The sequence below is a fragment of the Cervus elaphus genome, chromosome 32 (genome assembly GCF_910594005.1).
Source record: "Cervus elaphus chromosome 32, mCerEla1.1, whole genome shotgun sequence".
Lineage (NCBI taxonomy): Eukaryota > Metazoa > Chordata > Mammalia > Artiodactyla > Cervidae > Cervus > Cervus elaphus.
The window spans coordinates 45520128-45547364 of NC_057846.1; the positions used below are offsets into that span (position 1 = coordinate 45520128).

The window sequence follows — 27237 nt, forward strand, 5'->3', positions numbered from 1 at the left end:
ATGGGGTCGCACAAAGTCGGACACGACTGAAGCGACTTAGCAGCAGCAGACGCCTAAATTAGGCCATCAGGTTCCTCCTTTATCAGCCTGAAGCTCCCTGAACACATCAAAAAGTTAATATTGCCTGTCCATAGGGGACAAGGATAATTAACAGCCTGTGGTTATAAAACATGCAACTCCAAGAGGAGTGCGCAGCTTTTCCAGAAAGAATAATTTTACATGTTGTGAACATTAAGTGATTATAGAGCTATTTTAAGAAACTGCTATCTTGAAACTGTTCAAGAAGGTCTTTGATATTGGTATTCAAGGACAAAGAAGGCTGCCCACTGAACCTGTCTGCAGAGGGCGAAGGTGCATGCTAAGTCACTCAGTTGTGTCCGACTCTTTTCGACCTCTTGTACTGTAGCTCGCCAGGCTCCTTTGTCCATGGGATTCTCTGGGCAAGAATACTGGAGGGGGTGCCATTTCCTCCTCCAGGGGATCTTCCTGCAGAGGATGAGGAGGTATTCATAACCTAGCCATGGGCCTCCTCACTGCTGTCAATCATTTCTGCTCCAAAAGATAAAATGGACATCATAAAACTCCCCTCTTTGAAGAAGCTTCCTGGTTTCTGATAAAACTCTTCATGCTCCTCTCTCCTAAAGTGAAAGTTCAATTGCTGCTCGGACATGAGAAGGAAGATGTCTCAGAATTAGAAGACGGAGGTCAAGTGTGATAATATCTGTATCTTGGTTAATTTTTGAGTTCAGAGTGAAGAGGCAGAAAGATGACTCCCTGATTGGCCTCAGTCTCATTTCTTTGTGTTTTGAAATTGCTACCTTATTACTTATTTTTTATTAATTCTAGACCAGAGAAAGGAGGCACTCCTGAGTTTTGGCAGCTGCTTAAAGCAGTCAGGGGAGAAGGAAATGGCAACCCACTCCAGTATTCTTGCCTGGAGAATCCTGTGGACAGAGGGGCCGGGTGGGCTGCTGTCCATGGGGTCGCACAGAGTCAGACACGACTGAAGCGACTTTGCACCCATGCATGCATGCATAAAGCAGCCAGGAAGAGAGTGGTGGGAACTGAGAGTCATGATGTGAACCACTTCAGCCACCTTGTAGTTTTTCTTTCAAATAAGGGACATTTAGGATTCCAGAGAACACTGGGACAGATGTTTAAATTTAGGATAAGACCCAAATGTCTCTTTTGGGGAAAGGCTACCTTTTGTTGACATACTTTAGCAGAACCCATTCACAGAAATATTCCTGCTATGGGCATTCCTGTTATGGGCTGTGGGTGATGATAATCATTTGGAAAATGATGTGTCTAAAAATAAAATATAGTTTTCTCATTGTAAAAAAGTTATTAATAACATACTTAATTTAAAAAAATTCTACCATAATTGTGCCCTCCCAATCAAGCCCAGAGTTTTCAAGTTTCTCTTGTTCCCCTATAGATGTTTATGTGTTTCTCTTTTTATATGGTTGTAACCTTGCTTGTATCCTGATTTATGTCCCGTTATGTTTTTCATGTTTCATTTTTAATGGCCATATAGTATTCTATCCAGTGGATCTGTCATAACCATTCTCTCTTTGGTTGATTTGCTTTACAATGTATTTTTTTATGATGTATTTTTAATGATGTCTTTGTTTTGCTCTAATTTTGCAGGCAGAGACATTTGTTTGGGTTAACAATGCGTCAGCACATTCCCAGAGTGTTGCCAAGGCCAAATACGAATTTTTATTTGGCAGATCTGAAGAGAAAACTCCAGATACTAGTAAGTGTCTCCCTGCCTTCCTCTTTCAGGTAACAGATAGGAAGAGATATTAAAATTTCAAATCTCAGAAGCTGAGAATTCTTCAAACAAAGAAGTGACTTGAAATTACCTACCACAGGCTACTAGAATGACATCCTGTATTTCTGAATTCTACACTTCTAAAGATGTAGAATTATTTGATGAATAATGAAAGCAAACAGGTTTCACAGAGGCAGGAAGGCAGTGGTGCAGATGGAGAAGTGCTTACTCAGTCGCTGATGGAGAGGCATTAGTTCTGGGAGCGAGGCAGGGAAGGGGTACTGCATGCAGTTAAGACCCCGGGCTCTTTAGCGCGACTTCTTCAGTGTGAACCTAGCCTGTAGCTTATGAGATGCATGGTCCTGAGTGAGTTGTCTAAACTCTTTTTGCCTCAGTTTTCTCAACTGTCAAATGGGATTATAGTGACGCATATCTTAGAATCCTTCTGAGGATGAAGTAGATTGATGTATGGGAAGATCTCAGAACTGTGCTTGGCATGTAATAAACACTTTACAAGTGTTTGCTGCCATTATTATTTATTGTGATCATCACCATATTCCTGACCTTTGAAGCTGATGTCTAAACTTTTTCTGAAGAAACTACAATCCTTACTTTCCTCAGCTCCATCACTGTCTGACACTGATTTCTGTTTTGGGTAGACAGGGAATCTGACCTAATGTAGCTGTTGTTCAGTTGAAGAAGTCAAATGATAGCTATTCATTTTGACTCATGTGTTAGGTAAGATAATATAATGGGCTCCTTAATATCTGGGGATAGCAAGAATGCAGTGTATATTAATAATTCCTTTTACCTTAATAACAAATATTTCTTAGATATTTCAGTAGTTGGAGACTCTTAATGAAGTCTTAAACAGCTAAATTATTTTAAAAAATCATTCTGCTTTTATTATGTAGCATAAATACTACTATTCTAGGCTTGAGGTTTGGGATACTTAATCATTTATTCATTATTTCTCAGATGGGAAATACTGATTGTGATCACCCCAAGACTGTTTAAAACTCCTTTTTGGTGTAGCCTTAACTTTGTGATTTTGTGCTGACTAAGCTTTTTCTCTTTTTAACTTTGATAAAACATGATTTTTACCTCACTATATAGAGGTAATGTCAGAGCTCTACATAGTCCTTTGACTTATTGGTGGGTGAGTTTGGGTCTTCCTTACTCATAAGTTTTGAGTAGTTTTCCCAGTTTACCACTGGTGAATCAAAATGACATTTTAAACCTTCTGTTCCTTATTTGCCGTGGTAAAAATGGTTGGTACTGTTAGTTTCTAGTGTGGTGTTATTTTGCAGGGGTGTTAGTGTGCATGCATTTATTAAACAAATCTATGTCATGAACACTCCTTTTGTGCTAGTCACCTGTGCTGGGCACTATCAGGGTGCAGAGAAATAGAAGACAGTCCTTGCCTCCTGGGGGCTAATTCTTTGACCAGAGCGAGGCAGTGATCACTTCAGCTGTGCTGGTGATGGCTTCATGGAATAGGTGGAAGCTGCACTGTTCTCCAAGAATGAATAGTGTTCTGGTTAATTGAGGTTTGGGGGAGGGCACTTCAGACTGGGGGAATGATGTGAGTGAGGGTGTGCTGGCAGAAAATACAGATTCTTTGCGAAACAGGGAGGAAACTGGTCAGGTTGGTTTGCAAAGCTTATCAGTGAAAGAGAGATTTAGAAAAATAACCATTTAGAGAGGGGCAGAATCATGGAGAGTGAAGAGTTTGCATTTCATTTTGGTATGCAGAGACAAAATGCCAGCTACTGTTTTAGAGAGATAAATCCAGATGATTGATCTGGAAATTGGAAGCGGCAGCAGAAATTGTAACAGGGGTGTAAGATGCAAGTTTATGTTGACTTTTGACAAGTACTTTTAGAAATCTTAAGAAAGAAATGGTGCCTTTTTATCACTTCAAGAATACTCTCAAAGTTTCTTTATATTGACCATTCATCTATCATCAAAACATGGCCCAAACTCAAAAGAACATAGGGGGCCTTCCCTGGTGGTCCAGTGGTTGAGACTCTACCTGCCAATGCATGGGGCATGGATTTCATCTCTGGGCTGGGAAGATCCCACATGCTGCAGAGCTGCTAAGCCCGTGTACCACAGCTGAACTTAACATGCTGCGACGACTACTGAAGCCCATGCACCTTAGAGCCCAAGCTCTGCAACGAGAGAAGCCACTGCAGTAAGAAGGCTGTGCACCACAGCTAGAGAGTAACCCCTGCTTGCAGCAGTGACAACCCAGAGCAGCCATAAATAAATTAAAAAAAAATATTTAAAAGACCATAGGGAAAAGTAGTAGACAGAATAAGACAGTGATTTTATTTGAATTTGGTTGATAGGCATACCTTTTCCCTCTTGTTTTTGTTTTTCCAAGTGGATTAAATAAGTGGCTGAAACTGTCTAAGTGCTGCAGAAGCAGCCTGCTGGGGAAATGGAAACACTGACAGTGCCTGCTGAATGCATCTCCCGTATCAGTCAGGTGGTCGCTGGCAGTGATGCAGCCAGGTCAGGGGCGGTCCGTTGGTTCAGGACCCCGGTGAGGCCCAAGGGAAGTGTCCCTGCTCTAGGGACAGGAGGCTGAGGCTTTGTCACTCAGCCGGGAGCTCACGTGGGCTGTGGGTGGGAGGGTCCAGAGAAGACAGTTTAAGATGGTTTGCACAGTGTTGCTTATTGCAGAGGTTTTGAATCTGTGACAAGAGTTTAGGGTGCTGGATGGGGTATGGGAGAACGTGTGACCAGTGGGAGGAGTCCCCTGGCCGAGAATTAAGATCTGGATTCTGTGATCTGTTTATCAATATAGTGAAGAAGAGAGTTGATCTTGCTTCTCTGGTGTCTGTTCCCTGCTGCTTTCTGGGAGCTGTCGCAACTTCACGAGCTTTTCAAGGGCGAGTCCAGAGTTGATGATTGCTGAGAGGCTGATGATTGCACGTGACATCCTTTGTGCTGTGGCTTAATGAGGGGTTGGGGGGTCACCAGAGGTTCCCCTGCTTCTATTCCCATCAGCTGTTGGGATGTTTGTGGAGCTGCACTGAGCTGCAAGGAGAGAAGAAAGAGGCGGCACCTCCCGCGCCTCCTGCGCCCCCAGGCTTCCCCGGCGTCGCTCGTCTTCTCTTACTGGACGCGGGGGCTTCTCTCAGCCGGCCACACGGGGTCCACTCTGACAGGAGGGGCTTCATTTTGGGAAGTGCGTTCTTTGAAGTGTTCCTGAAGCGGTTTCAAAGGGCTGAGGTTGGTCAGTCTTTTGGGGGAAAACCAGAGGGAGGAAGTGCTTGAGAAGGTCTCTGAAGAAAAGTGAGACTGCTGTCGGCCTGGGGGAGGACAGGTGACTCATGGAAGCGTATGAGGAAGCGAGGGGCCTGTGAGACGCTGAAGGCGGAAGCGTCCAGCAGTTAGGAGGGGACCGAAGGCAGTCAAATAGAAACATAGATGTGTGCGCGTTTCGACATCTCTGTCTGCGGGTGTCAGATATGGCGTGTGTGTGTGTATAAAGATGTTTAGGTCAACAGCACGATCTGAAATGATCATGACTGTTGAAGTCACTCGGGGTAGACGGCCGTTGACCTCTTCTTGTGGGCTTTGCCTGCCCTGTGTCCCTCCCCGCCTGGCACCCACTTGGGACTTTTGTCACTATAATGGGACAGTAACTGGGTCTCTCAAGCTAAAATTCAGTATGTATTTACTGTTAAGTGAGGATGTTTTTATGGGCAGTGGGGGGAGGTATTTAATTCAAGGACTAGCATGCCTTGAGCAACAAGGTATGGTTTAAAAAATGTGAGGGCTTCCCAGGTAGCTCAAACGGTAAACAATCTGCCTGTAATGCGCAAGACCTGGGTTCAGTCCCTCTGTCAGGAAGATCCCCTGGAGAAAGGAATGGCAACCCACTCCAATATCCTTGCCTAGAAAATCTCATGGATAGAGGAGCCTGGCGGGCTGCAGTCCATGGGCTCGCACAGAGTTGGACGTGACTGAGTGACTAACACACACACACACACACACACACACACACACACACACACAGAATGTGATGAAATCAGGGATCCAGCTGCCACTGTTCACCTGCTTCTTTGGACTCCAGCATTAGGCATGAGTGAGGCTGGGAGGCTGCTCGCGACGGCAGCAGGCCTGGCCAGCTGGAGCTGGACCTGGCTCCCCTTTGTTCCTTCTTGGGCTGTCCTGCACCCAAGGGTGCGACAGGTTCTCTGGCACAAGTGATCTTGAAAGTCGCTCAGTCGTGTCCGACTCTTTGTGACCCCACGGACTATACAGTCCATGGAATTCTCCAGGTCAGAATACTGGAGTGGGTAGCCTTTCCCTTCTTCAGGGGGTCTTCCCAACCCAGGGATCGAACCCAGGTCTCCCACATTGCAGGCAGATTCTTTACCAGCTGAGTCATCAGGGAAGCCCAACAATACTGGAGTGGGTAGCCTATCCCTTCTCCAGGGGATCTTCCCGACCCAGGAATCAAACCTAGGTCTCCCACATTGCAGGTGGCTTCTTTACCAGCTGAGCCACAAGGGAAGCCCTTGAAGATCTTGAAAGGTGGACCAATTTTGATATCGTTTTATCCTAATTATAGATACCTCATGGCAGATTTCTAGGTTTTTCTTCCATTAGTTTATATATATTTTCCTGAAAGCTTGGAAAGAAGTTCAAGTACAAAACTGGTATGTCTGAGTTCTGTTAATAGTTAAACAACACCTCCCTCTGCTGGGTAGAGTGTGTAACACATTTTAGTAGCAGTTCTCAAGTTGTCAAGTGCTGTTTGCTTTTCCTGCTGCAGATTTCTTTCAGATTTGTTCTGGAGGTCAGTTAGTATGCCTTTGTTCTTTCTGCTTAATCTAATCTGAAGGTTTATAAAAAGTCCAACGGTGTACAAATATACCTTAAATATGTGGTATTTTAAGCTCATTATGATGTTACAAAATTAGAGATTTGGCATTTTCATGGTAAAAACATTCATGTTTTTGAAATAGAGATATTAACCAGCTATATTCTCAGATGGACACGCTCTGATAATAATAATGCTTGAATATAAGATGCATTAAATAATATATGAAAGCTAGTCTGGTCTTTTTCCCTCATATATAAATTTTGCAAAAACTTTTGAAGAACTCAGTACTATTGTCATAATTGAAAGACTAATATGGAAGATCCTAAATTGGCTGTTTCTGATAACTTTTTAAGTGTTGCCTTGTTTCGTCTTGTGTTAAATAATGACTGACAAAGTGAATGGGATATTTTTCTTATTTTTTTGGTTCAGTTTTGAGTTCTGTGTTTTATATGTGTATGTTGTGTGTGTGCTCAGTCACTCATTTGTGTCTGACTATTTGTGATCTCACGGGCTGTAGCCATGCTCCTCTTTCCATGAGATTTCCCAGGCAAGAATACTGGAGTGGGTTGCCATTTCCTTCTCCAGGGGATCTTACTGACCCAGGGATCGAACCTGCATCTCCCACGTTGGCAGGTGGATTCTTTACCACTGAACCACCTGGGAACAAATGCCTATTATGTAAAAGATACTCTGCTAGGAAATTTTATATTGGTTGTTCTTTAATCCTCAGAAGAGTCCTCTGATGCTAGTTCTCCAACCCCCTTTATTTCACAGATGAGGCTCAGTGAGGTTTAAACAATTTAACCTCAGGAAACACGTAAGTCATGGAACTGGCATGTCTGTTTGAGCATAACTTCAGAGCCCATGTCTTCTCACCCCATCCTATAGCATCACAAAGAATCAGAGTGTGATGTCCCTGTACCCCAGCTGCTAGCCTAGTGACTTCAGATGAAAGTGGACTGTGATTCTGACTTTGTCATTAATCAGTAATATGATATTGAGTAACTGACTCTTCTGGCTTCACTGTTTAAAAAATCTTTAAACCATGGTCTTTGTGTTTCCCTGAGCATTGGGAAATGAGGTGATGGTGGTATGAATCCCTGCCCTACTCCAGTTAACCAAAGGCACCTCCTCTTTTTCAAAAAATGTTTGTTTATTTTTGACTGCGCTGGGTCTTCGTTGCTGTGCGAAGGCTCTCTCTGGTTGCAGTGAAGGGGGCTGCTCTCTAGTTGCAGCTCTTGGGCTTCTCATTGCCGTGGCTTCTCTTATTGCGGAGCACGGACTCTATAGAGTGCAGGCTTCAGTAATTGTGGCGCACCGGCTTAGTTGCCCCACAGCATATGGAATCTTCCCAAAACCAGGGATAGAACTCACATCCCCTGCACTGGCTCATGGATTCTCAAATCACCGGACCACAGGGAAGGCCAGCCCCCCTGTTTTGCCTGTTTTACATATTGGGCTTCTATGGTGACATCATTTTGAAGGCACAGTTTTTCTGCTTAAAAAAATGTAGCTATTGGTTGATAGGATTTCCCGCTCATTCTTTCCTTAGGGATGTCAATCACCACAACAGCTCCTTGTAGTTTTCCTCTGGCAGGGAAAGCAGGCGTGGCCTGAAGCACTGGATTGCTTAGTACCTGCTCCTTTCGCTTGGCAGCATTAGGACAATGAAGTTGGAGGAAAGCAGACTCTAGATGAGCAGGGTACTGAAATATCTACATTTTTTACCCACTGTAATCAGAGCACCCAGCCTGCCTCCTTTCTTTGCAGTGTAATTTTCAACAACCCACTTCCCACATTTCAGCAGAGGGAAATTAAAGTGCGAGGAAGATGACAGAAGTAAAAAATACATAAAACACTGAAACATAAATTAAAATCGCTATTTGCATTCAACATTGTAGAATTAGAGAAGGTTTCTTGGCAAGATGCAGGGTAACAGTGAGCAAGACCCAACACCCTTTTCCATGGCTGCCTTGTCTGTGCCTCCCCCAAACATTTCTTTTCCTTATGTTCTTCATATATTGCAGTTTGCCATCAGGCTTGGTTCACTGATAAGACAGTGGTGTCCTTGAGGCCAGGGTCAACTCTTAAATTTTTATTTCCATGCATCAGGAACATTGCAAACTACTTTAAAAAATGTTTCTATTGGTTAAAAGGGGAGTAGGGACCACTCAGCCCATAGCCCAGCTGAACCGGGAAGAGCAGTTTAGAGAGCTACTCCTTCCAATGATGGATTGTTAAACATCTTAAGTATGGCCCCTCAGCTGTCCCCGGAACAGCTGTGTGGTGAACTCTGAGTTAGTCCTGTCAAAATGAATGCAATTGAGATTGAGATCCTGTTTTCATTTTCTGGTTAAAAAAAATGATTAGCGACTTTGTTGTGGTGGGAAGTTCCCCAGAATTCTTTGGGAGCTGAGGTTTGTATAGGCTTGGTTCTTTTATCTAGATATAGTGGGGGAGAAGAGAAGGGTCAGGAAATGATTTTTTTTCTTGTTTAATACATTTGGTTAATTTCTACAAATAGTTACTGAGTATTTGATATGTACTCGACACTGCTAATCGCTGATTATGAAAAGCTAATGAACTTTACGGGCAAGATAACATTCATACTTGGAGCCATTAAATAGAAGATGATGTGTGACTGAGTGCCAGATAGTTGGTGTGAATCTCATGAACCAGTGACCAACTCCACGCTAATGATCCTGCATGGAGACAGACATAGGCTCTTATCAGGGGGCAGACTGTTGAAGGCAAGAGCAGCCTGGGAGGTCAGGGGTGTGTGGTCCTCCTACTGTGTACAGCAGAGGGAGAGCGCGGCAGGTCGGGACGGTGCGCGCAGAGGCTTCTGGGAGCGACGTTTGTTCGTTCTGTGCCCTGGTGACGGCGTGCGCAGAGGCTTCTGGGAGGGACGCTTGTTTTTTCTGTGCCTTGGTGAGGGCGCGCGCAGAGGCTTCTGGGAGGGACGCTTGTTCTTTCTGTGCCTTGGTGACGGCGCGCACAGAGGCTCCTGGGAAGGATGGTCCTTCATTCTTTGCCTTGGTGACTGTGCGCGCAGAGGCTTCTGGGAGGGAGGCTCATTCGTTCTGTGCCTTGGTGAGGGTGTGCTGTGCGCAGAGGCTTCTGGGAGGGACCCTTGTTCATTCTGTGCCTTGGTGAGGGCGCACGCAGAGGCTTCTGGGAGGGGCTCCCGCTCGTTCATTCTGTACCTTGGTGAGGGTGCGCTCAGAGGCTTCTGGGAGGGACAGTCCTTCATTCTGTGCCTTGGTAACGGCGCGCGCAGAGGCTTCTGGGAGGGACGCTAGTTTATCTGTTGCTTGCAGGCTAGGCAGTGTTTGAATATATGGAAAGAATGGGGAGGATGTTCTGTTCTGGGAGGAGATTAGAGTGAAGTTGTGGAGGACGGTGGAAAGGGGCTCTGATAAAGTGGATTAAGCGGTGATCGTTAAAGTGAAACTCACTCATTCATGTCCGGCTCTTTATGACCCCACAGATTATACAGCCCATGGAATTTTCCAGGCCAGAATACTGGAGTGGGTAGCCTTTCCCTCCTCCAGGGGATCTTCCCAACCCAGGGATGGATCCCAGGTCTCCAGCATTGCAGGCGGATTCTTTACCAGCTGAGCCACAAGGGAAGCCCCAGAATACTGGAAAGGGTAGCCTATCCCTTCTCCAGCGGATCTTCCCGACCCAGTAATCGAATCCGGCTCTCCTGCATTGCAGGCGGAGCTGTGATCGTGGAAGGCCTTAAATAAGTTAAGCAAGTCACCGCCATTGAAAGTGTATATCTTGAGAAGCTTTATATAACCCTTATCAACTTGACTGATGACCTCTTTCTTTGGTGGGGGGTCCCCACTGTACCTTACAGTCTGTCTCTGTCATTGAACCAGTGATTCTGAAAGGCTCAAGTTTATGTACAGGTTTTTCTTTCACTAAATGTTACTGAGATCATACCTGGTAATCGAGTTACCTTGATTGGAATCTGGTTGTTTTGGCAATTCCAAATTCATAAATTTACCTATTCAGAGTGGGTTATTACCTCTACAGACAGTTTGATTTTAACCATTTTTAGTGTAATAGTAATGGTGTTACTGAGTCCAAGCTCGCTCCGCTCGCTGCACAACAGGCCAATAGAGAGGAGGTGTTGAGGCAAAGAAGAGACTTTAACCAGAGAGCAGCTGACCGAGAAGATGGCAGGCTAGCGCCTCAAAATAACCATCTTATTGGGGTCTGGATGTCATTCAGGTTGTTTTATAGATCAGAGGGAAAGAAGCAATGAGGAATTAAAGTCGGAAGGCAGAATAGAGAGGGAGAGGCAGTGGGGAGGTAAAGTGAAAGGGCTTTCAGTCTTGCAAAACATCTCCAAGAGAATGGCCTGCCTTTGAAAAGGGGGTGTTAATCTCTTCTATTCACGGGTTGGTAGGGACAAGGTATCTCTGAGCTGAACAAAGGCTAAAACTTTAGTTTACAGTCAAGCAGAGGGGCTGGATCCTCCAGGCAAGGCATTAAGTATAATTATAATAATAAAAGCAGCCAAAAGCAAGTTGAAGAAACAGTTTCCAGCATGGAGTGAGAATTGAATTGCCTTCCTCCCTGCATCAATAGGGCGTGGCTGAGTGTAGACCTAAGAACTGCCTTTGCTTTGTGTCTTTAACTTCCCCACGCCCCCCCACCGCCCCCCCACCCGCCCCTTATCAGGTAACACTTATGTATACATGCTGCTCAGTCATGTCCGACCCTTTGTGACCCCATGGACAGTATCCCGCCAGGCTCCTCTGTTCATGGGATTCTCCAGGCTAGAATCCTGTATTAGGTTGCCATTTCCTTCTCCAGAGGCTCTTCCCGACCCAGGGATGGAACCTGCATCTCCTATGCCTCCTGCACTGGCAAGCAGATTCTTTACCACTGAGCCACCTGAGAAGCCCCAGCTATTTTATATTAAGTCTTAAAATTTAGATTTTTGTGACATCTTGCTCTCATTGTCATGTGCTTAGTGCAAAACATGTAAAAATTAAATCCTATTTAGCAAAGCATTTAACAGATTAGCCTTACTTAAAAGGGAATTACAGTTCAGCAGCTATGTATGTATCAATATTGTTTACAGTGTGTATGTGTGTGTTACTCCATTGGTGTTTAAGAACTCATTTTTATTGACGAATTTGAATTTTAAAGAGACATTTTATAATTAGTTGCTCCTGCTGATTTTCTCAGCATGGGTGTTTTAGGAGGTGGAATTGCTGCTTCTGCTCTGCAGGGTCTTGTGGTAACGTGTATTGCTTCTCCTGAGTGATGTGTGTCTAATCACCACGCTTTCCTTGCAGGCAGTGAAGTGAAGTGGAATCTCTGTCATTGATGTCAGTTCCCCTCTCCCCTCTGACGTCTTCTGATTTGGGTGTGAGAGTTCCATAAAAGTGGGGGAAAAATTGGTGCCAGGTCCTGACCGTGCATTGAAATTTGAATAACTTGAATTAAAAGGAAAGTTTCTTAGGTGAGTGAGGTCTGTGAGTGCCTAAAATGAAGGGGGTTTCTTAACTTAAGAGGGTCTGTGAGCCCCCAGACATTTAATGCAAAGTTTGTATAACTGTTTATCTGGATGTTTTATTGGGGGACCTTTCTCAAAGAGATCCATAATGCCAAAAAAGTTAAGAACCACTTCTCTGAGGATTATATTTTCCTAGTCCTACAGATTCAACTATTATCCTAAATCAATAAGATTAAGGGGATGTTTCTTGTAAAATAAACTCTTTTAAGTACTTGAATTAGTGAATTTATAGTCATTATTATTTTTGCAAGAAGTACTTCATACTGGAAAAGTCAAAGGGATCGACTTATGCTTTTAGTTTCTTTCTCCATTAAATTGATATATTTACTATACAGCGACCGCCTGGTATAATCTTTATAAATGTGGGGTTTAATGAAAATTATTTTAGGTCCATATATCCATGGATTGCCTTGTAAATAAACATCATCATCCTGGTAAAGAGTGAGTGAATATCTTTTAACTTCTAAACACTACAGTACTTACCTAGTCTTTGAAAATGCAACATAAGTAGATGGGGAAGACAGTATGAAATCATGAATGTTTTGTTGTTGTTCAGTCACTGAGTCATGTCTGATTGTGACCCCATGGACTGCAGCACGCCAGGCCTTCCTATCCTTCTCTATCTCCTGGAGTTTGCTTAAACTCATGTCCATTGAGTTGGTGATGCCATCCAACCATCTCATCCTCTATCGTCCCCTTCTCCTCCTGCCTTCAGTCTTTCCCAGCATCAGGGTCTTTTCCAATGAGTTGACTCTTCCCATCAGGTGGCCAAAGTACTGGAGCTTCAGCTTCATCATCAGTCCTTCCAATGAATATTCAGGGTTGACTTCCCTTAAGATTGACTGGTTTGATCTCCTTGCTGTCCAAGGGACTCTCAAGAGTCTTCTCCAGCACCACAGTTTGAAAGCGTCAACATATGAGGACCCAAAGAAAAGAAGTAATACATGCTTTAAGAATAGATGAGAGGGAGTGGTCACTGTGAGTTGGGTCAAGCCTGGAGGACTTCAGTGAGAAGGGGGATTTGAGTGGGGACATAACAGATGGTCAGAGAGAGTCTGGGGAGTAGGGAATAACTGGTTGAAACAAAGTCTGCTGTGATTTTGCCCTTTGTGGGAACACTGAGTTGACCAACGGAGAGGCAGCAATAGGTCGAGGCTCTTTTCCTGGCTTCTGGTCCTGGCTGGAAGCAGCTTCACCACTCTCTTCTCAGTGTTTTAATTTGTAAAACTGTACTTTTCTCATAGTATTCTTAATTTTACTTGCTGTGTGTTTGTTATGGGTCTTCCCTAGTGGCTCAGAGGTAATCCGCCTGCAATGAGGAGACATGGGCTTGATCCCTGGGTTGGAAAGATCCCCTGGAGAGGGAAATGGCAACCCACTCAAGTATTCTTGCCTGGGAAATCCCATGGACAGAGGAGCCTAGCAGGCTACAGTCCATGGGGTTGCAAAGAGTTGGACACAACTTAGTGACTAAACAACAACAACAGCAATGTGTTTATTTTAAAAGAAAAATCTGATACCCAGAGCCATCAAGATGGCGGTATGGGAATAAGATGAGGGCAGTTAGTGGCCAGGTTGCTAAAGGTCTTGAGTGACAGGGTTTATAAAGCAGGAGTTGGTGAGCTATGGCCCTTGGGCCAAATCCTGCTCATCTCTTATCTTTGTATTAATAGAAGATGTTTTACTGGGACACAACCATGGGTTAATTTATGATCATCTCTGTTTTTGCTATAATGGCAGAATTGAGTATTTGCATCGAGACTCTATGGCCCATGGAGCTAAAAATATTTGCTGTTTGGTCCTTTACAGAAAAAGTCTACCGATTCCTGAGTTAAAGAATTACAGCTTTAGTTTAGTTGCATTGGGGATCTATTTAAAATTTGTTTTGTTTGGGGGAAGGATTAGGTATATAGGGGACAGTAGTAACAACAGTGCCATAGGAAAGTGTGTTAGAAAGATTAATCCTGTGAAGTTGCTTAGAGTGCCTTAGAGGGTATGAATTCATGTTGAGGTGGGTAGGTTTAGGATCAGTAGTTAATTCCTGAAGCACTCTGGAGAAGAGATGGTATCTGTTGGAGGAAGCGGTAGTAATAAGAATGTAAAGGGAGGGATAGTTGCATGAGACTGTAAGAAAATAATAGTCTTGGGGATGAAAGATATGGGAGAGAGGAGGGAATATATGAGGATCTGAAGTACGGCACTAAAGTGACTGGAGGGGAAATGGTGAACAAGGAGAGAAAAAGGAATTCTCTCCCTGGAGCTAGGTTTATAGGGACGTTCACTGGTTTTGGTATGCCGGGTGTATAAATGGGACGTAAATGGGACATCCGTCAGGTAGTTAGAAGTTATCAACTCCGCATTTTTCTGCTTCTTTGGACAGACCTACTTTCCCGATAATGGCAGGCCCAGTTGAGAGAGTCGGCTGCCCTTGACTGCTCACACCCCTTGCAGGTTCCTGAGAAAGAATCTGTTTGCTTAGTCCAGGTAGTGCCTTCCAGGAGTGACGGCGGCGGGTGAGGTGGTGTGGGTGTGTAGCACGTGGCTTGTGAATGGCCAGGACCTGACCCTGTCCGTGGAGAAGAGCGGGGCAGTTCCCATGGGCTCTCTGGAGCCTGTTGGACAGAACTCTGAATCTTCCCTCCCGCTCTCAGCCTGAGACTCCCATCCCTTCTGGACTTCTGAGAGCTCCACTGAGTGAGCCACTTAGACTGTGGGGCTGCTTCTAGCTGTGGTTTACGTGGCACGTTTTTCTCATTATGTTTTCATTATCATAAGGTGGGTGGTCTTTTTGCCAACACAAATGGGAATGTAGCCTTGTCGACACCTTTTACTTGGTAAGATTTACTTTGTTCGGCTTTCTCCACGCTGTAGTTAAAGAATACAAACTGGTCTAGAGTTACGTTGTTTTTTCTCCTTGTTCTATCATCCCAGTCCAGCTCTAGCCCTTTGCCTCAGTGGTCTGGTTTGGCTGATGGCATTTTCTTCTAAGTTCTTGACATTCTTTCCCTTTTCCCGTATGTGTACATGTGTGCTCAGTTGTGTCCGACACTTTGCGACCCCATGGACTGTCGCCCGCCAGGCTCCTCTGTCCATGGGATTTTCCAGGCAAAAATACTGGAGTGAGTTGCCATTTCCTTCTCCAGGGGATCTTCCCCACCCAGAGATCAAACCCAGGCCTCCTGCATCTCCTGTGTTGGCAGGCGGATTCTTTACCGCTGCACAGCCTGGGAAGCCCCCTTTTCCTGTCTGGTAGTCCCCACATGACGAGCATTTCCACTCAGCGGAAGTGTGAGATAGACTGGGCTCTTGGGTAGATGTCAGATCTGGACACCATCTTGTAGTTTTCACTTAACTTTTCCAGGCAGCCTTCTCAGTTCAATCTTACAGCACCTCTTGCAGTAAACATCTTGTTTGTCTACAGTAATTAATTGTTCAAATCATGTTCAAAACTAATTGCAAATTTATATTTTATTGAGTACAAAAGGCTGGAAAACTTGACTTTTAACGAGATATTTTAAAGTAACAGGTGAAAACTGAGGCTCAGGAAAGCAGAATTCCTTGTCCAAACACGGTGAGTGTTTATGAACAGTATCTCTTACTGAAAGAAAGAAAAGAAATAGGAAACATGTAAAGGAGTTTCCAGGAGAGAGAAATACACTCCTAATTTGACTAAAGGCTAGCCAGGAGCCGGCTTGATGAGTGCAGATCCTAGGGCCCTTCTGACTACTTTAGTTACTCACTTAAATACTATTTGGATAATTATTGGCTTTCTACTTTGGGGAAGATTCAGTTCCTCCGAGAATTTGCTTTCAAGTTCTATCTTTGGTGTGGTCACCCCTTTAGCCTGACTCCGAAACATTCCTTCTGCCCCATGCTGTCCTGGCACCTTGGGTCCTGTTTCCATCCCAGCCCCAAACACGAGGAAGGCAGTTTCCCGACTGACCGTAGAAATTCTCCTTGTCCACCACATAGAAAAATTCCCTTGAGTGTTTTGCCATCATGACCTGACTTTGCAATCTGACATTTATACTTCCTAGATGTCTCGATTACATGGGAGTACAGAAGTGAACAAGACAGACACAAATCACTTTGTGTAAGTTGCCTTTGGGTCAGTGAGGCTTATATTTTGATTATATTCTGAGTAATATTGATTAGCCGGTGTTCATGTAAGAATCTACCTAAGATAATAGTGGGAATAATCAGACTAGTCAACAATAACTGAATTATATTACTATTTATAAATGGCATGTTGGATGTTCGTTATAAATGATGTTTACATGGTTTATGTAATAAAAGACAAGGTAAGTATTATTGTAAATAAACTCATGGGAGCAACAAGAGAAAAATGCTTACATTTGCACCACGTGGTAGAATAACAGACAGGAATAAGGTACAGCCCAGTGTGAAGTGGAAGCTGATTCCTTCTGCTCTTCTGCATACTCATGTTTGGGCTCCAACTAAATTCCTTTTCCTTCTTTTTTTTTTTGTTAAATTTTGGTCTGAGGGGTATTTCTTATCCTTCTTTTACCTTCTGATTGTGTGTTGGCTGGAGGCTTAAACTCCCTCTGTGCTCTTATCTGTAAAAGGGACTTAATATCCCCTCTATCCAGAGAACCCTCTTACACTGTAGCTGGAACTATAAATTGGTGCAGCCACTGTGGAAAACAATATGGATGTCCCCAAAAACTAAAAATAGGGCTACCATGTAATGCAGCAGTCCCACCCCTGGGCATTTACCCAGACAAAACTGTAGTTTGTAAAGATACGTGTATTCATGTGTTCACAGCAGCAATATTTCCAGTAGCTAAGACATGGAATAACCCAGATGTCCCTCAGCAGATGAGTGAATAAAGATGTGGTACATGTATGCAATGGAATGTTACTCAGCTATAAAAAAGAAGGCAATGATGCAATTTGCAGCAGCATGGATAAACCTAGAGATTATCATACTAAACAAAGTATGTCAGAAAGATAAAGACAAATACTGTATGATATCACTTATATATGGAATCTGAATGACACAAACGAACACATCTGTGAAACAAAACCATCCTTACAAATATGGAGAGCAGACTTGTGGTTGCCAAGGGGGAAGTGGGGGAAGGGGAAGGAATGACTGGGAGGTTGAGATTAGCAGATGCAAACTGTTATATTAATGCGTAGGATGTTTAAACAACAAGGTCCTACTGTATAGCACAGGGAACTATATCCAATAGGGTCTGATAAACCGTAATGGAAAAGAATGTAAAAAGAGGATATTAGAGCAGAAATTAAACACAACATTGTAAATCAGCTGAGCTTCAATAAAATTTAAAAAAAGATTCTGTATATCCCCACACTAGGGTAAGGATGTTTTCCTTAAAAACTTATGAGAAAAGGAGTGACTTTATATTCAATTTTTTACCATTTCTAAATCAGGGATGTTCTGATTGTTTTTGAGTAACAGAACTTTTGGAGAATACGTATTAGCTTGAAATAATTACGGATAATTCTCATTGGGATGCTTAGAGAGATCACTAAAATAGGTTTAAAAAAAGAGGAGAAAGCAAACTTAACACACAATTAGTAATTATACCTGAAGAAATAATCCTGGAGTTGTATTTATTGGATATCACTGTAAACTGTCTTTTAAAAGTGACTTTTACAGGCCAGACAGTGAGTGTAGCACTCTTAGTGAGTGGATTCTGTGCGTTAGGATAGAATTTCCAGCTGTATCATCACACAGATTTAAAAATTGCTGTGTATCAATTTAAGGCAGAACCCAAGATGTAATATAACTCAATGATCCTGCAACAAAAATTCTGTTGAAAAATTGCATGTGAAAAGCTTTACTAAGATAATTCTGTGAAACATAAGTGAGTAAAAGCAGGTGTTTTTATTGTTTTATGTAGTATTTGGTTTTGTATAGGTATACTATTAACATAAAATATTATGAGAAGCTACTTGGTTATTTAATCTACATCCCTGAAGTGTATATATTCAGTGTAGCCAACAACTTTTTGTCCTTTGGATTGCCTTATATTTAGGTATACCTGATCTCTACTTCTTAGCGGATATTAAGGATTAAATGAATCAATTAAGTGGGTGTCTGCTTTGTAGTAAAGGGCTCCCCAGGTGGCGCAGTGGTAAAGAATCTGCCTGCCACTGCCAGAGATGGAAGAGGCACTAGTTAGATCCCTGAGTCAGGAAGATCCCTTGGAGTAGGAAATGGCACCCCACTCCAGTGTTGCTGCCTGGAGAATTCCATGGGCAGAGGAGCCTGGTTGGCTAACGTCCATGGGGCTGCAAAGAGTCGGACGCAATTGAGCGGCTGAGCACATAGTAGGAACAATAGACTAATAGGTAAAAACTAAATTTTTTTAATCCTGAAATTGTCATGAGTATTTTTTGTAACATCTAACAACCAGAATTAAAAGATAAATAACTTGAGGTAGGAAAACTGACTTCTTATTTATTGAAATTTGCTCAATAAAAGAAAGTGATTTCAAATAAGGAACTATTGTTACCAGTTCTTCTGCTAATCTTGTTGACTCCTCATGGATTTAGTAATTAATAGAAGCAAATAATAAAATTTCATATGTTGTGGTGATAAAATTGGCATTATACAATTTTTTACAAGTCTTAATTTGTAAGAATTTTTACTTCTAAAATCTTGGAGTAAATTGGATAACAATTAGTTTGCTTGTCTGTGTGTATATACTTTGTTAGAAATTTTTGAGAAATAACACATTATATCAAATAGAAATTTATTGCCTAGAGCTTGTCAGCACTAGTGACAATAAAGTCTAGAAATACATTGAACTTACTTGAAATTTTGTTACTCAAGCATAATTGATTATTCATTTCTCCTAAAACTTCCTTATAGGATTTGTACTTAGGATTTCTTTGAAGTTAGGTATGGTAAGTCACACGGACACGTGTGATTTCAAGGGTTAAGGTCTATAGGGGTGCTTCCTAGTTGTCCAGCTCCAGGCCCTGGGGTGATTTAGAGCAGGGAGTGACTCGTGAAGGAGAGGCTGGGGGAGGAGACGCTTGGGCTGTGGCTCTGGGTTGGTCGGCTTGTGCATCAGAAGTGCTCTTACTCCCAGGGGAGTCCTTCCCTGTCTCCAGGAAGTAGCTACCCTGGGAGGCTGCCTCCCAAGACCAGAGCCCAGAGTGCCAGAGCATCAGTATAGAACATAAGATAGAGTCAGTATAAGCTTTATGTTAGCACTCAAAATACTCTCATGATTTACATTTCATTCTTCGTTAAAAAACATTTGGTTGTGGTTGGCTGTTATATACTTTTATTTAATGAAAAAGTACATTTTATAAATCTAGCTTTCTTGATTTTGTCAGTGATGTTTCTAGAAAAATAAGTTGCTATCTTTTATAGAAGAGATTTAAACAGAATATTGGTTGATAAACTTTTTTTTTTTTTAGAAAGCCTGTATAGTTCTTATTTTTTCTATAAATTTTTTAATGGTCCTGTTGGTCTGAATATTGTTGATACTATCTGTCTGTCAAGGGTAATGGCAGCTTTATTAAATTGCGTTTCAGAAACAGATCAAAACCAGACCGTCGAGGACTTCAGCATCCTCTCTCTCTGCCCTGACGCTGCCTCCCACTGAACCCTGCTGCCCTTCCGCTCTCTGTGGTCGGCACTGCCAGCCCAGTTGTAGACTCAGGTGCTATTTCCACACGGATACTTTTTAAAGATAGTGTACACGAGAGACTAGAGACCATGTAACACGTTTATTTTCGGACTTCACTATTTTTACTAAGTTTAGGGTTTTAGGATCTCAGTCAAAGATATTGTTCATTAAAGCCTCACGTGAAATGCTGGACACTTGGAAATGAGGCCTTCCTGTGGTTGAGATAGTTGTCCTTTCCTCATGGTCACTGGTGTTCCCATTCAAGGGGATCATCTTGGTTATGTTGCCCTATATGATCACAGTAACTTTATTAAGCACCCTCATTCATATACCTGAGTTTCTTCCCCTTGTAAGGAGCTTTCTTGGAAAGCGCACTCAGCAGCTTCAGCTTCTGTCTCACAGGGGGATGGTGATTCATGGATGGGTTAAGGTTTGTATAAAACCAGCAAAGGTTTCCTTTCTTGCTTTTCCTACCAACTCTGGAAAAATTGCAGCCCTTCTTAGGGAAGTTTTTGAAAAGGGAGGAAGCTGCCAGTTGTAGTTTAAAAATGTGATAATAATGCTAAAAGTAATGATTTATAGTAACAATAATGATAATTAACCTTGAGCTTTTATTGTATGCTAGTTACTATTATGGGTGCTTTATATATTTATATGAATAGTTAATCTTCAGGACAACCTCACTGTTTTATTTATTGTTTGGATGAGGAAATTGAATTCCCTCAGAGTAGTTAAATAAACTGCTAAAAGGACGTAATTGGAAAGTGATGGAGCCCAGACCACAAGTTTAGATTGTATGCTCTAACTGTGCTTTTACAACTTAAAGAAGAAGCGAGGAAGCTAAAGCTGAAAGGTTTAGAGCCGTGGGCCCAAGGTCACTGGCGCAGTGAACACTGAAATTCCTCTCCTGGCTGTCATCTTCACTGTCTTCCTAGGCTTTCTCCGGGTGTCCCCTCTGCCTTTGTTCTCTCATAGTGGAGCCAGGCTTCTTGGAGTTTTTGACTTGCTGTGGTGCCCTGTCCTGAAAACTGTATTCTTCCTTTGGAATTCTTTTACTTGACAAGGACGCTGTCAGGGGCCAGTGCCGCTTTAGGACCTGCAAGAGCGGACTTTGCAGCCTCAGTGTCCGCGTCTGCATCCTGCCCGTGCCGTTAGCTGCGTGACCTCACGCAGGCTCACCCTGTGTCTCAGTAGCCTCATCTGTGCAGGGGTTAGTGATGGTGGCTGTCCCACAGGGCTGCTGGTCAGAACAGAGGAGTCAGTACAGGAAAGCTGCTTAGTGCGGTGCCTGGCACTAGGAAGCATTTGATAAATATTTTCTATTCTGGTTATATTATTTATCAGAAATATATACTCTGAATTAAACTCAGCACATTATCTCACACTTGTTAGGTACTCAGTAAATGTATATGGAATGAATGAAAATAACCATCAATTGCTTTGTATTATTGGCCTTTGCTTTCTCAAACTGGTTGGAATATTAAGGTTATAGAAGATGAGATATTTTTAATGTTTGTGTTATCCTCCATTACAAAGACCAAGGACCAGTATTATTACATTATGCTATGTATCTTGTGCTGATTTTCACCTTGCTTTTCTCAGCTACAGAACTATTAGTTTTTACATTTAGTATTTTTATTGAGATTGAAAGGGACTGCGTCTATCTAAGGTACCATTAGTGATGTAAAAGTTTATGTCATCATATTTAAGATTAGATGTTAATGTCCTCGAATTTTATCATGTCACATTTTCCAACTGATACCAATTACCCGTCAAATATGAATTTAATTGCAGGAATGGTGATACAGTCGTCAATAAAATGACTTTAGTTGGCAGCGTCATTTAGCCATGAGCCGAGGAGCAGGAAAGCAGGATAGAAATCCTCCCATGGCAGTCGTCCCACATGAGATTGGCTTTTGCCTTTTCTGTTGAAGTAACACAAGAATTAAACCCTTTCAGAGGGAGCCCATCCATCCCCTTCCACGTGTCATCCTCGCATCCGAGAAAATGCTGCGTGATCCTGATGACAGCCCCACCTCTGATGTCACCCGGGATGGTACAGTCCTTTCAGCCTTTGCTGGGCTTCGTGCTGCTAGCACCGAGGAAATGGTTACATTAAAGCTCACTCCCGTCAGCTCCATTATCTCCTCGGAAGTAGTTTTTCACAAATATAGAAAAGCCCTACGGTGCTTGTTTTCGGTAAGCTACCAAGGTAGAGAGAGCGCAGAGGCCGGCCGGGAGAGCGAGAGGGCAGGCTGCGTGCCTTTGTGAAGGGAGCGGCGGCCGCGGGCTCAGCCGGGCGCCTGAGCTCCGAGCGCCCGTGGACACCACCCCGCGCGGCGCGGGGCCCCGGGCTGCCAGGACCTTTGAAACTCACTTGCTTCCAGTTGACTAGAACGGCAGATTTTGAATTAGCCAGCTTCTCTTCTAGCTAACTTTTCTCGAGCGTTAAGCTGATGAACGGGGCATTTTCTATGATCAATGGGTAACTGCTGGAGCTACAGTAATCTCTGTGAGTAACCTCTATTTGTAGGTCTCTGCAGGCAAATTGATTTTATATATCGCTCTCTTGTAAAATGCTGCTGTAAAATGATCCATCTGTATGGTTGACTGCTTTTGCTTGCTAGTCTTGTCTTTCGACCATCCCAGTGCTAGACTGCTGGGGCTGGATGAGGTTCTGCTGAATCCCGACCAGAGAAGCACATTCCGCATTTATTCCGGGCTGCCCACGCCAGCTGTTCTTTAATTCCCCAGCGCCCGAAAGACACCACCTGCCCTCCGAGCGCCATCGCCCAGTCCCTCCCCTGGCTTTCACCTGGAATGTTTATTTTAGCATCTGACATTGGATTTTTCAAATTATTTATTTTTAGGTAGAAAGCAGAATATTATGCTTACCTGTAATTTTATTTCCTTTCATTGTTTTTCCCCCCTTCCTTGGGAACTCAGAATTCCATCACCCCGTTTCTCCCCATTTTTGGACGTATTATGTAGAAAGAAAGAGGAACCGGCTACCCCTGTAGTTTTGGAGACCTGATGTGGAGGCTTTGGATGGGAGTAGGGGCGGAGCTTCTCTTAAAGAGCCCAGACTGCTCTCCTCCCGTTCCGCCTGGGTGCCGGGACAGACGCTGGCTTGCAGGGCACCGGGGCTGAGGTGGTCTCTGCTGGGGGTTTATTTTTCCTCAGTTTATACACTGGGGTGTGTTCTTCTAATCTGTTGAGAGTGTCACCTTAAGAGTATTTCAAGGTTTATTTCTCTCTCATCAGGGAAGTTGACTGTGCTGCAATTTGCATTTTCAGAGATACTTGGAACCATTGCTCATGTTGACTTGCAGCCTGAATCCTTAGCACAACTGTGGGATGCTCTTACTGAGCATGAGAACTACTTAATGCGAATCAGGACCTGCTGGGGCTTGTGACAGGCGGGAGGCAGACTGGAGCTGTTGTTTTCCACTGCACCTGGCGTCTGTCTTGACACCCAGCACTTTAGGGAAGTCCACGGCTGCAGCAGCTCATCACTGCTGGGCAGTCCAGCTGCTAGCGTTTCTGATTTTAAAACAAGAATTAGTACTTAAAATGTCAATGTCTTAAGTATTAAATTTCTTTAGTATCAGTTTCAATATTAAAATATTTAATAAAATATGTAAGGATTTATATTAGTACTACCATACCATATCTGTGTTGACTTTAGCAGAAGAGAGCCTGCTATGAATAAGACTGTGGAGTTCTGTAAAAGTTTAAACTTTATTTGCTTTTAGGAATAAAATTTAAAAACAAACAATGAAGGTCAGAGAAATTTAAAAATTGGGTTTCCAGAGGGTAGAATAGTGGTGACCAGGGGCTGTCGGGTAGGGAAAATGAGAAGTTGGCCCAAGGGTGCAAAGGTTCAGTTAGAAGGTGAGTGAGTTCTGGGGCTCTAATGTACATTGTCGTGATTACAGTTAGTAATATTGTATGATATACTTCGAAGCGGCTAAGAGAGTCGATCTTGAATGTTTTCGCCACAAAAGAGAAGTGGTATTGCTGTGCTGTGACCGAGGTGTTATCTCAAGCCGTCATGGCGATCAGCTTTCAATCTGGTGTCTCAGACCGGCAGCTGTGCTCCCTAACCTCCCCAGTGCCCTGTACCAGCTACATCCGTGAAGCTTGGAAGAATGAAAACATGAAATTGGGTTTTTGAAAGTTTGAATTCCTAGCAGGAAGAAGTAGGAAAAGCTAGGATGCCTGCAGTCAGAAGGGCAGCGGTGATCAGAAGCGGCAAGTCTGGTAGGGGAAGCACAGGGCAGACAGAAGACACAGATGAGAGTGGGTGGTGGATCAAGGTGGAGAAGCCCACTGCCTGAGAAGAGCAGACCAGCTTTAGAAACCGTGATTTTCAGACAGACCTGAATTCAGTTCCTGCAGCTTAGAATTTCGGCTCCGGGGTGAGCGCCAGTGCTCTGCACACGGGCGGAGACCTGGGGTTAGGATTGCGGCCGCTCCTTTTCTCACGTTTTTCCCTTCCGGGTGCTGTGAGCTGCCATTCCCAGCTCGCAGAGCTCCTCTGCAGTTGACCGGAATGGGAAGCTAGTCTCATTTCCCCGGGGATTAGAATCGAAGGAGAAAAATTGGGCTCTGATTCATTAGCATGTAAAATTGAGTTTGTGGTGAGCACAGCTGTAACTATTAATCACTTGGGGAGAAGTGTCCAATTAATGGAGCAGCCTCTACTTGTGTGCACATACTAATAGTTTGTGTAGTGGTTGGCAGACCTTTTCCTGGGTCTTGTAGTACAGAAATACCTTCTATATCTGTGCTTTTTAGAGAGTTGCTAGTGACCCGATAATAGCCAGCACCCTCAAGTACAGCCTTCTCCAAAGTGTGACTTTTATTAGTGAAGAGTGTGTACCAAAATATAATGTACTTAGATTACTCACTTAGCAAATTATCATTACTCATACTCATTTTGTGTCATTTTTATCATACTGAATATGTTTTCTGTTGCTTAGTAAAAATAGATTATTCTTCTGTTTTCTTTTTTAAATACAAGTTTTTCTATTGCGTTGCAAATCGAAATCCTAAATGCATCTCTGTATTACTGGAGGGATTTATTGATTATTAGACACAAAAGCATTGATCACTATTATTCACAGTTATGGATTATAATTTCTTGTTGTTTAGTTGCTAAGTTGTATCTGACTCTTTGTGACCCCTTGGACCTGCTTGACTCCTCTGTCCACGGGGTTCTCCAGGCAGGAATCCTGGAGTGGGTTGCCATTTCCTTCTTCAGGGGATCTTTCCAGATCAGCGATGGAAACTTCATCTCCTGCATTGGCAGGTGAATTCTTTACCACTGAAAGGTAAAGAGTAAAGTAAAAGGTAAAGTCCAGGGAAGTCCAAGGACTATGATTACTTGTAGGTAAAATGTGTTTGAGATATTTTACTCTGCAAGACTTATTATGTTGCTTTGTAAATTAGACCTCTGTCTTCAATTTTTTTTATTGATTTATGAAATTTCAGACTAAAGGGGAAAAATCAGTCACCCTCTGTCTATGGGATTGAATTCTTCCTTGACAGGCCAGGGGCAGTTGTGTCTTTAAGCCTGAAAGTTCTATCAATTTTCCAATGTTGAAATGACTTAAGAGTTTATAGCTCTTTTATCATGCTAACTGATTTTGGAAGTTTAAAGATGTTTACTAACTGATATTCATTAGGGAACAGAGAGCACCATGATGTTATTGCATTTATGAACAACCTACAGGGAAAGGAGAGAAACGGACTTCCAGTGGCTAGGTTAGCCGTGATTTAGAAAGGACTGAAAATCTGCTGAACCGTGCTCACAAAAAACAGTGTTCTCTTGAAAGTGCAGTACAAAAGTGAATTTGCCCGTCCATTTTTATTTTACAGGTGATCTATCCAATGACATGACCATTGAAAGTCTGGGAAAATATCCCAGTTTTTAAAAATAGAAAAACGTTACCTTTCCCTCAGCTCCTTTCCTTTAAGCTCCAGTGTAATTTCTCTAAGGCTACGTACAGATGTTAATGTATGGGCGTTTACTAATGCTCAGATTTACATTTGTAGTCTTTTTTTTTTTTTTTTTAAGGACTTTATGATCTTCTGTGTAAGGGTAGAGTCGCTGACCATCATTCATTGTGAGAGAAAATTTTCTGTGAGCTATAAACTAAAGACAGGGTCCCATCACAGTCTAGGTGGTTCTCTTCCTCTGCTGAAAGGATGCTGGATCAGCTGGAAGGCAAACCCAGGCCAGAAGGCACAGCCTTTCTCTGGGCAGGAAGGAAAGACTGCCTCTTTTCTTTACTTGTTTACTTAATTGAACCCTTGGACCTTTCAGTCAGGAGGCAGGAACTCTTGAGATTATCTTTTAGAGTAAAAACCTGCTACATAAATGTAGTCAGCACAATTCATAGATATTGTGGTGGTTGTCTGGAGGAGTGCTTCCGTATTTTAGATGTATGCAGATCACCCGGGGTTCTTTTTGGAGGTACGGATTCTGATTAGGAAGGTCTGACCTGACATCTGAGTCTGCGTTTTGAACAAACACTCGGGTGATGCTGCTGCTGCTCCGTGGCCACACTTTGAGTAGAAAGGTTCTAGGGCAGTGCTTTCAAACAGGCTTCTCATGAGCAGGAGAAAGTCTTCTCTGTGCCTGCTGCAGTGTTGGAGCCAGCTACATATGGAGCACTGGGTTTTCAATTTTATTTAATTTTAATTAATTTAAATTTAAGTAGTTTTATGTGACTGTGACTGCCATATGGAACAGCATAGCATTTGGAGAGTAAGATAATCAGTTGAGAAATTTAAGTTTAGTGGTAATCGTCCACGGAGGATTATGGTGCATTCTGAAACTATGGCCAAGTTGTCCCCGCTTAACTTGACCGCTGCTTAAGCTTTGTCTGCAGTAGACAGTACGTGCAGATGGAGTTGCTGGGCTGCAAACTCCTTGATGGCCTTGCTTGTGGCTCTGTTTTCCAGTGCTCAGCATATTCTTGGCGCACAATAAATGTTGGCTGATGAAGTGGAAGAATTAGGTAGTTCCAAAGTTAGGCAGGACCTCCCCGCCCCCCACAGTGTTTCCAGCATTCCGTTCAGCCTGTCCTTGGGAGCAGGGGACAGAATTTGAGTGGCATTGGCATGTAGTATTTTGCTTATGTTTTGGGAAGCATCTTTCTGTTTCTGTTTTGAAATTCTATTAAACGGTATTCTGTTGGTTATAGGATATTATTCATTCATTCATTGATTCAACAAATATATCCATTTTGCTTGCTACTGTTATTCTGGGCTCTGGGGATATAATAATGGTAAAGGTATCAGACAGAATTGTTTTGAAGTTTATGTTCTAGTGGCAATGCAACAAGACAGAACAAAGGTAGATCCTTTTCCTCAAAATGACTGGGCCCAGTTCCTAGGGAATGTGTGATTTGTAACTGGTGTTTCACGGACA

General features: G+C 43.0%; 1 protein-coding gene and 1 long non-coding RNA gene across 13 annotated transcripts in view; one reads left to right on the forward strand and one right to left on the reverse strand.

Moving 5' to 3' along the window:
• PSD3 (pleckstrin and Sec7 domain containing 3) overlaps positions 1-27237 on the forward strand; it is a 575456-nt gene that overhangs the window by 231396 nt on the left and 316823 nt on the right. For 9 of the 12 annotated variants that reach the window (XM_043893683.1, XM_043893690.1, XM_043893691.1 and 6 more), the window contains one exon: positions 1651-1759. The exons of 1 other annotated variant lie outside the window; for it this stretch is intronic. In XM_043893683.1, the coding sequence (XP_043749618.1) occupies positions 1651-1759 (109 nt within the window). Of the gene's footprint in view, positions 1-1650; positions 1760-12089; positions 12109-22096; positions 22309-27237 lie in introns of those variants that run through there. 2 more of the 12 variants (XM_043893695.1, XM_043893693.1) reach the window with 2 other exon arrangements.
• On the reverse strand, positions 15641-22820 carry LOC122687940. The gene is made up of 3 exons (XR_006339273.1): positions 22692-22820; positions 21566-21721; positions 15641-15760 (listed from the first exon to the last, which is right to left on the reverse strand). It is a non-coding gene; the product is annotated as an uncharacterized LOC122687940 (long non-coding RNA).